The 13,030-nt window shown below is 38.3% G+C and overlaps 1 protein-coding gene across 1 annotated transcript in view; it reads left to right on the forward strand.

Annotated features, from left to right (window-relative positions):
* The window catches only part of LOC110059513 (fibronectin type III domain-containing protein-like), a 30,892-nt gene that overhangs the window by 6,033 nt on the left and 11,829 nt on the right, over positions 1-13,030 (forward strand). Inside the window, exons 4-9 of the mRNA XM_020766209.2 lie at positions 2,961-3,266; positions 4,240-4,351; positions 4,875-5,080; positions 7,066-7,213; positions 10,182-10,312; positions 11,131-11,415. Coding sequence (XP_020621868.2) covers positions 2,961-3,266; positions 4,240-4,351; positions 4,875-5,080; positions 7,066-7,213; positions 10,182-10,312; positions 11,131-11,415 — 1,188 coding nt within the window. The remainder of the gene's footprint in view (positions 1-2,960; positions 3,267-4,239; positions 4,352-4,874; positions 5,081-7,065; positions 7,214-10,181; positions 10,313-11,130; positions 11,416-13,030) is intronic.

Raw genomic sequence — 13,030 nt, forward strand, 5'->3', positions numbered from 1 at the left:
GATCGAAAATGAGCGGCATATTCAGAGGCTCGTAAACTCAAAAGTAAAAATCTTCATAACAAACTGATTGCACGTTGTATTTGTACTTCCTTTCTTGTATATTTAGAGCTAAACAGATCGCGATTTGATTAGAACTAAAATATTTGACGAATTTTCAAAGGTAACAACCCAAGACAGCTAAACAAGAGGTCTACATTTAGCCTATTTTCAAATGCTAAAAAGGCGTTCTGGTACACGGCTTTTCCCAAAACGACTTGTTTGGTCTGAAAGAGCATTGTTTCTTCTTCAAATTAGTGAAATAAAATTTTTGGGTAAATAAAATCGCGAGCGCTGAGATAGCGAACTAAATGCAGTACTTCTTTCTGAAAACGTGACCTTTGACCCAAGCGTAACGAAACCGAATACTGCAAGAAAACCCGGAAGAAAAGCAAACGCTTCGTTATTTTGAAACATTTTCTAGTGATATCTCTCTGAAACCATTATTGCAAGAAACTATTTCCAGATATGAAATGTTACAGGGTCAAAGAAGGAGCTAAAGGGCGCATTTTGACACAATAACTTTGTTTGCTGAGAATTGAAGTCAATGACCGTTAACGAATTCCAGTGGAATTTGCGAACTTGAACTATGTTACCCGATACTTACCTGAATATTTATAGTGATTTATAGAAGAGTCGTCTTCTTGGATTAACCTTCAAAAGAAGCTGGATCCACATTTGGAAACAAATGTTTAATGTTCCGTGACCTGCCCGCTGCTATAAATTCCATGCACATGCCGACCGCATGTTTGTCGTAAAACGAACTGAACTCCACTGACAGTTTCCATAGGCAACCCCAAAATAAACAATGCCGCAAAATGTAAAGTGAAACTCGCTGTCTTCGGGAACAGTTAGAAGCTAGAGTCAAGATCCATTACCTTTAAAAAGTGCTTGATTTTATTTGTTTGTGTCGATTTGTTCACCCAGTATTTCTTACTGTCACGTTCGAATACCGCAAATCGGTCACGTGAAAATACTGCAGACCGTGCAGACTTGTTTGAGCCTTTAATTTTGACTCTTTTTTTTGGCGCTAGTTACAAAATGGTGTTCAATATATCTGAAAGTTTGTCATTTATCAACAGGCAGCACAAGCGCAGTATGTGACTTTTGATTCAATAGACAAACGCGTAAAAGACTTTGTATGGGAAACTTACTCAGTCTGCATGGTCTGCAGTGTTTTGGCGTGACTGATACACAGTATTCGAACGTGACAGTAACTACTGAGTGAACGAAGTAAAATCAAGCACTTTTTAAAGGCAATGGAACGTGACTCTAGCTTCTAACTGTTCCCGAAGACAGCCAATTTCACTTTACATTTTGCGGCATTGTGTATTTTGGGGTTGCCTATGGAAACTGTCAGTGGAGTTCAGTTAGTTTTACGACAAACAGCGGTCGGCGTGTGCATGGAATTTATAGCAGCGGGCAGGTCACGGAACATTAACCATTTCTTCTTTTAGAGGTTTCCAAAGCTGGATCCAGCATCTTTTGAAGGCTAATCCAAGAAGACGATTCTGCTATAAATATAAATATTCAGGTAAGTATCGGCTAACATAGTTCAAGTTCGCAAATTTCACTGGAATTCGTTAACGGTCATTGACTTCAATTCTCAGCAAACAAAGTTATTGTGTCAAAATGCGCCCTTTAGCTCCTTCTTTGACCCTGTAACATTTCATATCTGGAAATAGTTTCTTGCAATAATGGTTTCGGCGAGAAATCACTTGAAAATGTTTCAAAATAACGAAGCGTTTGCTTTTCTTCCAGGTTTTCTTGCAGTATTCGGTTTCGTTACGCTTGGGTCAAAGGTCACGTTTTCAGGAAGAAGTACTGCATTTAGTTCGCTATCTCAGCGCTCGCGATTTTATTTACCCAAAAATTTTATTTCACTAATTTGAAGAAGAAACAATGCTCTTTCAGACCAAACAAGTCGTTTTGGGAAAAGCCGTGTACCAGAACGCCTTTTTAGCATTTGAAAATAGGCTAAATGTAGACCTCTTGTTTAGCTGTCTTGGGTTGTTACCTTTGAAAATTCGTCAAATATTTTAGTTCTAATCAAATCGCGATCTGTTTAGCTCTAAATATACAAGAAAGGAAGTACAAATACAACGTGCAATCAGTTTGTTATGAAGATTTTTACTTTTGAGTTTACGAGCCTCTGAATATGCCGCTCATTTTCGATCGATTTTGGCCGATTTGGGGCATCGAACGAAAAAATTGCGTAAAAAAAAAAAATTTTTGATTTATCGAACTTAAAACAATATTTTTGCAACTAGTGCCCGTAGGGCTTCATTCTGGGCGAGTTTGAACAAATTCGATTTTTTCGCTATTTCCAAGTCTAGTTGATATTTAGGCGAAGCTGCTCTTAATTTTCTTTCCGATCTATGAACTCGCTGCGATGAAACAGTCAAAGGATTTAATTCATTTGCCTAAAACCGCAAGAAATACTCGCAAAATTACAAATAAATTAATGACCGTCGCTTCTGCCGAAATAAACTTCCAAAGTAAACACGATCTTATTTGTCACGTAGCGAAAGTGAAAGCTGCAACGTCAGCGCATTCCATGGCTGACGTAATACCTTTTTTCAGCGTATTAATTATTCCCTTTAAATCCAACGCTTTGATAAAGCGAAAAGAAAATATATTTTACCCACAAAAAAGAAAACAATATCCGTAAAATTGTTCGTGTGTTTATGTTTTAACAGCTTCTGGCGGAAAAACATCACACGTTGGGTGACTCAAAGTTTGGCCGAGCGGAGGTCTGCGTCTGGTCACCGACAAAAAAAAAAAAAATAAAAAATAATAAACCACGGGTAAACCTAGAACCGCGCTCGGCCCATGGCCGCGCGGTTAATAATACATGTTATCTTTCTTTTTGGAGGCAGTGAATTTACACGACAGTCCTGAACTAATTCTTCTCTTGTTCCCAGATATTAGACCTTTTCTGAGTACAGCAGCTCGGACGGAGACCGTTGATCTTGGCCAGTCTCTCCGGATTCCATGTCCTGCACATGGGGCTAGCTATGGAGCTGTCTACACCTGGTCTGGTGCAGAAAATATTGAATTCCCAAGAAATTCTCGTCGAGCCATCTCGCCTGATGGTGAACTGTTTATCATGTTTGTTACTGATGAAGATATTACTAAGACTGAGCAATTAAAAGGCATTAGCTGTACAATAACTGGTGCAAATGCCATTTACAGATCAGGCCCAATAACCCTAAAGAAGCGTCAACAAGGTAACGACTTGCTCTATTACAGTTTCTATTGTCTTACAGTTGGGTGCTGTGGGATATGCAATGAGCTGGACTCTGGAACAAGTGCCCAGGTTTGAGCTTTGGCAGAGGTCTTTGTGTTTCATTAATGTTCTTGGGAAATACTAGAGGTAGTCAGAAACTTATGCAAACCTTTTCATTTCTAAAGGCAATGCAGCTCAGACTATATTGGATGATTTTATGTGCTTAACCTAAAAACCATTTGGTACCTTTTACCAAGTGCCCTGATCACATTTTTCTCAGGTGTTGAATTTTGCCAGCAGCTGGCACTTAGCGACAAACTTGCCCCTGTGGTGGACTGATACTAATTCTGCTTACGTTTCCATATTAGACTTTAAGGATCCTGAAAATTAAAGAGTTGGATTATTTCTGTTGCGACATCATTTAAAAGCATTAATATTATTGTAATAAACATGTGGAGGTGTGATGGCCTGGTTGTTACTGCTCTCGACTCTAGATTGAGCAGTCCAGGTTCAAGCTTGACCAGGAGCATTGTGTTGTGTTCTTGGACAAGACACTTTACTCTCACAGTGCCTCTCTCCACCCAGGTGTATAAATGGGTACTGGCAAGTTTAAAGTTGGGGTAACCCTTTGATTGACTAGCATCTCATTCGGGGGGGGGGGGGGGGGGGAGAGAGTAGAAATACTCCTGGTTGCCTCAGGCTACTGAAATTGGAGATAAGGGCCAGCCAGCCTGATGGGCCACTTGGCCTGTATGTAGACTTTTCATATAAAATGGCTGTTGCCTGGGTGTTTGTAATTCTAGAGTAATAATGTGACACCATCCCAATCTACAACCACCCAGTTGATAGTCTTGACTGTTTTGGTGGTGCAATGTTGGTTGTACAAATGACATGTAAAAGGGGTTCAACTAGTGTACATGTATGTGTTAAAATGTTGTTGTATGGTGTAATAAATTTCATATCATTTTATTAAGACATGATTGATCCTGGGACCCCACAATCCCCTGCTTGGAGAGTAACTCCAGGAAGTGCTGAAACCGCTGTTGAAGGCAGAAACAAGACACTTTATTGTTTTGCGGTTGGAAGGTGAGTGCGACTCTAGTAACAAACAGACATGATCTCTCCTTGCAGTTCTGAAAAATAATTTTTCTTACTTAGCAGGACACATCTCTGTCTTGACCAGGCATTTCAAAGTATTATATGTTTCACACATGGTGGCAGTTTTCAAAGTTCATGTCATATTGTCCAGAGATTTTTTTAGATAATGATAAAAAAGGACATAGAGATCTGTATGAGGTATGATTTTTGACTTGTTTAAAGCAAACATAATCTGGAAACAAGATCTTCAAGACAGAAAACTAGTTGCTCAATTTGGAACTCATACATGGGGTGCTTTCTGTTACTCCGGGCTGACTGGTCAGAGACCCATAGGACAAGCTAAGGAAAATAATTGTGCACGCTCCAGTGGTCTGGATTTTCCCATGCGGACCCCAAATATGGACCATATTGGGAAATTCAGTGTTGGGCCATGCTCATTACTAAGGACACAGTTTTTCCCAACACGGACATCCTGGCCAGCAAATAACATATATTTCTTGATTACTTGCAGGCCTCCACCGACTATAACCTGGAAGAAAAATGGGCAAACTATTGTCACAGGAGATGACTTTGAGATCGCTGGTACCTTTCTAGGAAGACGTCTTGATCTTATCAATGTGAAAAAGGACATACATGAAGATACATACACTTGTGAGGCTGAAAATTCTCAAAACAGTGGAAACCCAAACGTTTTTACAACAATAGTAACAGTGAAAGGTATGTGAAGTTTTAATATTTATAGCTGTTATGTTTTAGTATACATTATCATGGGATAGAGTGTTTGCATTACACGTAAATTAATAATCTTTTTCTCTGCTACAGTTACATACATGGCGAAAAAAGACATGCAAGTGTAATTTATGTCTGCCAGATCAAGAGCATGACAGTGTTCTTTGCAGTTCTGTTGATATATAAAGAAAGAACTCTTCAAGTGATTATTTATGTTTTGTTTCGAAATAAAGTACTTGCGTGAATGTGATATAAATAAAATCCCAGGGAATGAGAAATGAGGAATTTGATATCAAGTCTTGTTTGATTAAGCAGTAGTTTAATGCAGTGTACAGGAGTGTGGCGACCATCTATGCACATAGGCACAAGCTTACCTCTGGAAATCCAAGAAATAATATATTTTCTCTGTAGTCATAAGCACAAATCTTTAGTAATTAAAATCGGCTGGTTTGACAGTCTCTAGTCTCTCCCATTAAACTTGTTATCAAATAATAATTTCAAAGCATGACATATAGACAACATCAAGTTACTAAATAATTGGCATTTTTTTTTCCTTGTGCTTTAATTTATGAAAGTATTCCTTAGGTACAGGGTAGTGGGCCTACCCCCATACTCCCTAGCGTGATTTTCATTTACAGCTTCAACCAGCTTCAACTTCAACTTCACTTTATTTTGCACTTACAGTTTTGAAATTACAATATTAGCATAAAAAAAGAAAAAGCATACATATATAACAGTTAAAGGTGCAATGCTCTATAGTTTGTGCATGGAGGCTAATAGAACCACGAGGTTATCAAGTTAGCCTCCATCTTGTTTGAGTGAACATAAAAAAACATGGGAGTAGAAGGACAAATGTTCATGATTAAATTATGTGAAACATCACAGGTGAAGAGATGCAAATTTTGTAGCACAAGTAGAAACGATTTTCAATTAACTAAGCACACATGGTTGTGCATATTTGTAATGCTGTTAAATGCAATTCAACAAAGTTAACAACAAAGATTAGCTGGTACTTCTGGTCAGCAGTATTTGTATGGTATTATAGGCTCAGTGCACTTTGCCATTGTATTAGCGTGTTTTAGCGTGGCAGTCCCTGCAACATTTTGTCAACATCTTTCTCCCCCTTCCCCTCCATTGCCAGCCATGGGAAAATGAGACTGTCTAGGGGCCGGCTGGTCACAGTGGAGGCCCATAGATATCCCAGGCACCTATCTTCCATACAGCATGATGCAGTTGCTAAAGAAATTTAATGAAACAATACATGTAAATCGCGTCAAGTGGGAATTAAGGACATTCATGCTAATTGTTTTTGTGCGTCCTTACTACGCACGCAAATTCACATTCCACATCATGCATGAGAGCGCGCGTGCGATGGCCATTGCTATAGCTTTGCCTGGATTTAACAATCTGGGAGGTTCGGTGACTCCTACTTTTCTTTCCAGAAACAGATTTTGTTTACAATTATCTCCACATTGTCCAAAAATGAACAAAAAAACAGTGTGGGAAGTTTAAAAAAAATTCAAGATTTCTGTCCACGGGAAATTGAATCCTGCCATCTTGCAGCTGCAAGGCGTGTGAAACTATGGTCACTAAATGCAAACTTGTTCTTTAAGGAACCTCACCAGTTGAATAAATTCACTTAATAGGTCCTCTTAAACAATATTTGGTAGAGAACATTTCACTTCAAAGATCTAATTGCAATATTTTTGGGCTTACAGACACTGTGGCCTTATTTGCTAACAAAGCACAATTTTTTTCAGATGTAGGGTGTTCTTCCAGGCATGTCCTCTCGAAAATGAAGTCAGTGACCAACCATTTTTTTTACATTTCTGACATAACTGACTCATCATCTTTCAGTGGTAAAAGTCTCAGAAAAAAAATCAATGTTGGAAAATTTTTGCGTGAATGTCCTTAAGTTGAGGGACGTCCTCATTTTACAAGACAATCATGTATTGGAACATTTGCTTCCATAGTTCCTCCAAAATGGAAGGACTCAAAGCCTCCTCCAGAAAAGCAAGAGATTGACATCCAGGGAAATGGTACATTACTTTGTGATGCAGTTGGAGATCCTGCACCAGCATTCACGTGGTTCAAAGATGGCGCCAGGATTGTTTCCTCCACGTAAGATTTGAGTATACACCTATATACCACATTCCATGTGTCAATGTGCAGTTCCAGAAAATATTCATACCCACGCTAGGGAAGCTCACTGGAATCTCCATTGAACTATAAAAGTATGAGGTAAAACTGTTTTTTTAAGACCTTAAAGTGGTACTATAACGAAAATCCCATCTTTCCTTTCTAAGCCATTTTAAAACATAAACAAGTAGTCTGCATGAGAAGAAAAACACTGTTTACTATTTTCAAATATCTCTTTTCGTTCCAGAGATATTCAAGTTTTTAAAATATGCAGATTAGCTAAGTGATGACGTCATACACTCAACCGAATTTTCATCAAATATAATGAAGAAAGATATCTCAGCCAATTTGTATCAGAAATGTTTGATTCTTTCCAGTAACATTCTACTAAATGTACTCCACAGTATGAGCTTGACAGATTTGTTACCATTGCAACATACTGGGTTCCAGACCTCTCCAATATCAATGGCTTTTCTGGCCACCTTTGGCATTCCATCTTGATATTTGCTAATAGTGCCACATGTGCATGATCCAGTAAGCATATGAATATGTTGGGTCAAGTTCATGGCCTTTTTAAATATTTTTTGAGCTGAAAATCACTAAAATATTGAAATCAAGTGGGTGGGACTGGAAAAAATGAGTTGCCATGGGAACAGAATTTTTATTGCCGTAGGTGTGTTATCTGTAGAGCTATTAGCCTAACAAGTTTCAGTGGTCTGTGCTGAAAATTGACCAAGATAGCTCTATTTATATACTTGATATAATATTGGGTTGAGTATATGATGTCATCAGTTATCTCATTTGCATATTTTACACATTTTTCAAACTCAAATATCTCCAGAACGAATGCAGATATTTGCAAATGGTAAACAGTGTTTTTATTCTTTCATGCCATTCTATGTGATACACCAAAAAAATCAAGAGGTAAACATTTGATCATAGTACCACTTTAAAGTCAGAGGAAAGATCTGGTTGGTATAAAGTAGTCATGGTCTCTTACCGCCACAAGAGCAGGTGCTTATAGCGCTTTCAATTACAGCATTTGAGTGACATCACAAATGCATGTAAATGTGATTTAGCAGAGTTAACAACAAGGAGTGCAAGTCTTGCCTTTGCGGTCAGCGACGTTTAGATCTACGCATGCACCAGGATTCCATGTGTTCTTGGGCCACAAGGCATTCAAGTAGTTTTGCAATGAGTCAATGTTTCCCATGAGCGCGAAGTTTCAAGCATGGGGACTCTTCTCAGAGGTTGTTTCCCCTCTCCTGTCCCTTCTGAGCAGGCTGCCAATAGTGGAAGCTCCTGGATGTCTTAGGCACTGAACCTCTACTTTGCAAGGCAGTTGTTAAAGAGGGTTTTACAGTAATGATTGAAAATTGAGTTAGTTGTTTCAGACGTGAGAGCTTTGCAGGGTTTTCCCAACAATTTTTCCTTTGGGAGTCCCTTGGACTCCTTCAACCTAAGGTTGAGGGTCCAGAAGAAAAAAGTAGGGGTCCCATGGTTAGAGTTTTAAATTCCAGGAGAACAATCTAATCTTTTGGCCTTCCCCTTTTAGTGAAGTTTCTTCCCAAGGCAATAACAGACTGGTACATATATGTAGTGGTTTGGGAAATACAGTACTGTACTGTATTCCCTAATTTCTTTTCAATGGAGATGTCACATGTTTCATCAAGCATCAGTCCAATAAAAGGTGTGCGAGAATCATTTAGTTTTTTTTATCAAGTTATCTTCAACACATTTGGCCAAAACAGATTCCATCTCCGAAACAATTTTGGGTTTCTTGTAAAAAACAGAAGCATCACTACATCCATTAGCAGCCTGAAGTTCCATTATTGGAATAAAGTTATCAGCAGCAATGTTGTTCTTCACCATAACATATACCGTTCTAAGCTGGACAATGTGTCTTCTTGTGATTTCTGTGTTTCATACTCAGTGTTCTTCTTTGCATTTGCAACTGTCGCTTGAAAGCTTTTTCTGTGCTTGAGGTCACTGATACTCGTAATGTGATCTTTCGAATTTTGGTGCCTTTTCCAGGGCTGACTTCTGATAATTGTTACAGCCAGTTGTTGTGAAAGGGTTTTTCTTACCTGTCATCTTAAAGATTAAGACTCATTTTCTTCTTTCAACCTTGTGAATTCTTCCATCCAAGCTGGCAAGAAAGGCCTCTTTTTTTGCGGGCTGTAATTCCAAATCCACCATCTTGTATTGTGCCCCACAATGCCTCACAATCGCGCGTTAATTCTCAAGCCTCTGCGAGTGAATGTGCCAGATTTGGGAGTTGAAAGATGGACTAAGAAAAAAGAACAAAGATTCCAAATTCTAATTTTATTCTCAAAAGAATTTTTCGCAGATCTATTCAGGTTCAAATTAAGTCAGTAGTAAACTACCATCCTAAACCATGTGCATCCGAGACAACCCGTTCTCCTTGCTGTTTTGTGTCCCTTTAGCATTTTTCAGCCAAACAGTGCATCTCGGATGCGCATTTACGCGTAAGGGAAAACCCTTGCTATGACTGATGCTTGTTATTGACATAATGAGCGGATTTTCCTGATGGAAGCTTTTCAGTTTTATATACTATAATATCTTTTCAACATTATCCTTGTTCATGTACTGGTAACTTAGAACGGTATCACAGCAGTGTGTAAAGAAAGTCGTGTTTGATATGCCAGGGCTAGTGGATTTTCCTGTAACATTAGTAAATTTTGTCTTGTACTTCAGGCTATGAAGATGGAGAGAAGACTTAAAGCTTACCCAAAGAGCAAGCTAAAAATTGGTTTTCTTTGGCCCCTGTAGAGGGAAAAAAATTTGTTGGGGTCGGGGGGGGGGGGGGGGGAGGGGGATAAGGAAAAATGACATACACAAGGATTCCTTGTTCCAGCTTCCTTGTTCCAGCAGGCTGGAAAACTGATTGTTTTTGTTACCCTAAGTTTTTCTTTGTATCCTTCTGCAGTGCCCGGGTACAAGTGACTTCAAATAAGCTGACGTTCAAAAATGTGGAATTGGAAGAAGACGGAGTGTACCAGTGTGTTGCAGAGAACAATCTAGACATGATTGTGTCTTCCACTTGGGTCAATGTGCTAGGTAATTGTTACTCTTAAAGGGGATACAATGGTTTCAATAATATCCGTCGCAGATGGGAAGAAGAGCCTTTCAAACATATACATGATCTCTTAACCTTTTTCATGTAATTGCAGTTCCTGATCATTGACCAACATAACAGTGATGTTATGGTTGGTTTCAAATGCAACTCGGCAGAAACAGTTTTCTGTTGCTTGTTGCTCTTGTTATGGAAAATGCCTGAAAAAAGTTACCGTTTGTTCGTTTTTTAGTAATTTTTTGCTTTTTCATTATATTTTGGTACCTGTTACATGTTATTCTTGGCTGTTGTCTCAGGGTTAATTTCAATTGGCAGTTTCTTTCCACTATAAAAATGCCTGACAATTTCACCAGCCATTTTGACTAGTGAAACCCCAAAACCTACTAGCCAAAACTGCATTTTTACTGGCCTGTTGCTTGTTACATGTAGCTACCAATGGCCTTAAGCCCTGTCCATTCATACATTTTTTTTTTATTGCGATAACATTACATTACATACAAAAATTACCTACTCTACTTACAATGTTAACATAACTTGCAATTTAACAATACTAACAAAACTTACAATGCTAAAATTATTTACGATTTGTTAACATTACTTTCATGTAGGGCATTGGCTAGAATAGGAGGCTTTCTCGCATATTAATTTGTGACTTAGATTTATGTTTCTCAATTTTAATTTTGTTTCATTCATACATTGTGAATGCACTTTAAAAAGAGCTTGACTAATATCCCGCCATCTTATGCTTGGAAATAACCTGTTATATAGTAACAACTGATAACTCTGATTTTCATCTCTGCAGCTAAAGCACCATCATTTAAATTTGGATTTGGTCCATTTTACTTGTTCAAGGATAGTGAAGGCAGATTGGATTGTGAACCAGATGCAGCACCTCCACCAACATTTGAGTGGTCAAAAGTCACTGGAAACAATCAAGGTGACATCAAACATGGAGGTCGCTATAAATTATTTTCAAATGGGACCTTGATGATAGCCAATGTTACACAGAATGATGAAGGGCAGTATAGCTGTAAGGCAACAAACTTCTTGGATACAGACAGTGCGACAGCAGAAGCCAGTGTTCTAGGTAAGTAAAGTCATTCACATACATTATGGTTTCCACCTAACAGGGCTGACAACAACAACAACTTTATTGGTACTCATACCTAGAATTAAAGGTTACAAAAATAAGTTTTAAATAAAATGAGTACAGTACCTGAATACCTGAAATAACTTTAATGGGCTAATTAAGACAAGGCAGCCATCCTTAGTGATTACAGTAATTATTTATCAGGGCCAGATACTAGAGGAGAAAATAAGAAAAAAACACATGCAACAGCACACAAAGCACACACAAAAAAAGACTAAGCATGCAAACAGATTAAGTGACAAATAGTTGGATAAATACCTCTCACTAACCGAGTTCGAAGTCCATAATGTAAGTTATAGACCAAGTTTTTCCCCCCATTGATTTATGGCATGCGTACTTCATGCTTGGGCACAAACAAGGATCTGTAACTTACAGTACAGACCGAGAAGACGAGGTTAGTAAGATATTTATCATATCTCTACTGTGTGTCTGATAGGTTCGGGAACGATTTCTATTCACGCGGAACGGCTTCAGATTTCTGAAGCACGTCGAAAGTAATACAAGTCAGTTTGAAATCATTGTTAAGTTGTTAGCACATTTTAATACACAAGTAATTTAAGGTAAAAGAAATTTTTAAACTTTTACTTGCTATAAAAGTCAAGAGCACTTGGTGATAAATTATGAACCATTTTGGCAACAAAAACAGTGTTAAATTTTAGTGGGCCATACAGTAGAGTATGGCCTGCTAAATTGACCAATCACAACATGCAGAGTAACTGGGAGATAAAGTAATACAGGGTATCGATGAGAAGAGTTATACTTTGCACACAGAGATACAGATATTCAATATGTGCTACAGTGAAACCTGTATTAAGCAGACTCCATATTAAGCGGACAGCCTTTATTAAGTGGACACCAGCTTGAGTCCCAAAATTTTCCGCCTACCAGCGTTCCAAGCTCACTTTTTCAAAACGTTGCCCTTTGGTGACCGTCAATTGTAAAACGGTCGCCATTAAAGAATTTTGGTTGCAAAAAAAAAGAAAAATGCAATATCCAGAGGAGGACACTTTGTGTAACGTTACATGAAGATCTACTGCACTGAGTGGCACGTTTTCAACACTTTCCTTTGCCAAATTGTTACATTCACTTGCTTGCCGATTTAAAGATTGTAATAACAGGTAAGAGAAAGAGAAGGAAGCAAAAACCTGCAATAAGCAGACACTTCAAGGGCTTTTTACTTCTAATACCTCAGCTCAGATTCATTTAACATTGTTCAGCGGTGTTTGTTTTAAAGCTAAGTAGGTTATTCTTATATAAAAAAAGTAAGTTTTCCCAGTCACCCAAGGGCAAACATTAGTTGCCTGTGGCATCTATGCATATCTAGAGCACAGCGTTGCCTAGTGAAACCTTGGGTCAAGATGGGCATTGCAAGGTTTACCAGAATTTGTATTGCTGTTTGTCAAAAGTATTTTTAATGTCACTTAAATGATTGACCTCATTAGATGAAGAGCAACAGAAACTGTAGGACAAGACAAATGTTGCAATGTTTACTGAGATTTGCATTGCTGTTGGTCAAAGTGTAACAGTCCTGTCTTTAAAATCCTTGATCTTG

The sequence above is a fragment of the Orbicella faveolata genome, unplaced genomic scaffold (assembly GCF_042242905.1).
Source record: "Orbicella faveolata isolate gen_17 unplaced genomic scaffold, um_ofav_v1 contig_4, whole genome shotgun sequence".
NCBI lineage: Eukaryota > Metazoa > Cnidaria > Anthozoa > Scleractinia > Merulinidae > Orbicella > Orbicella faveolata.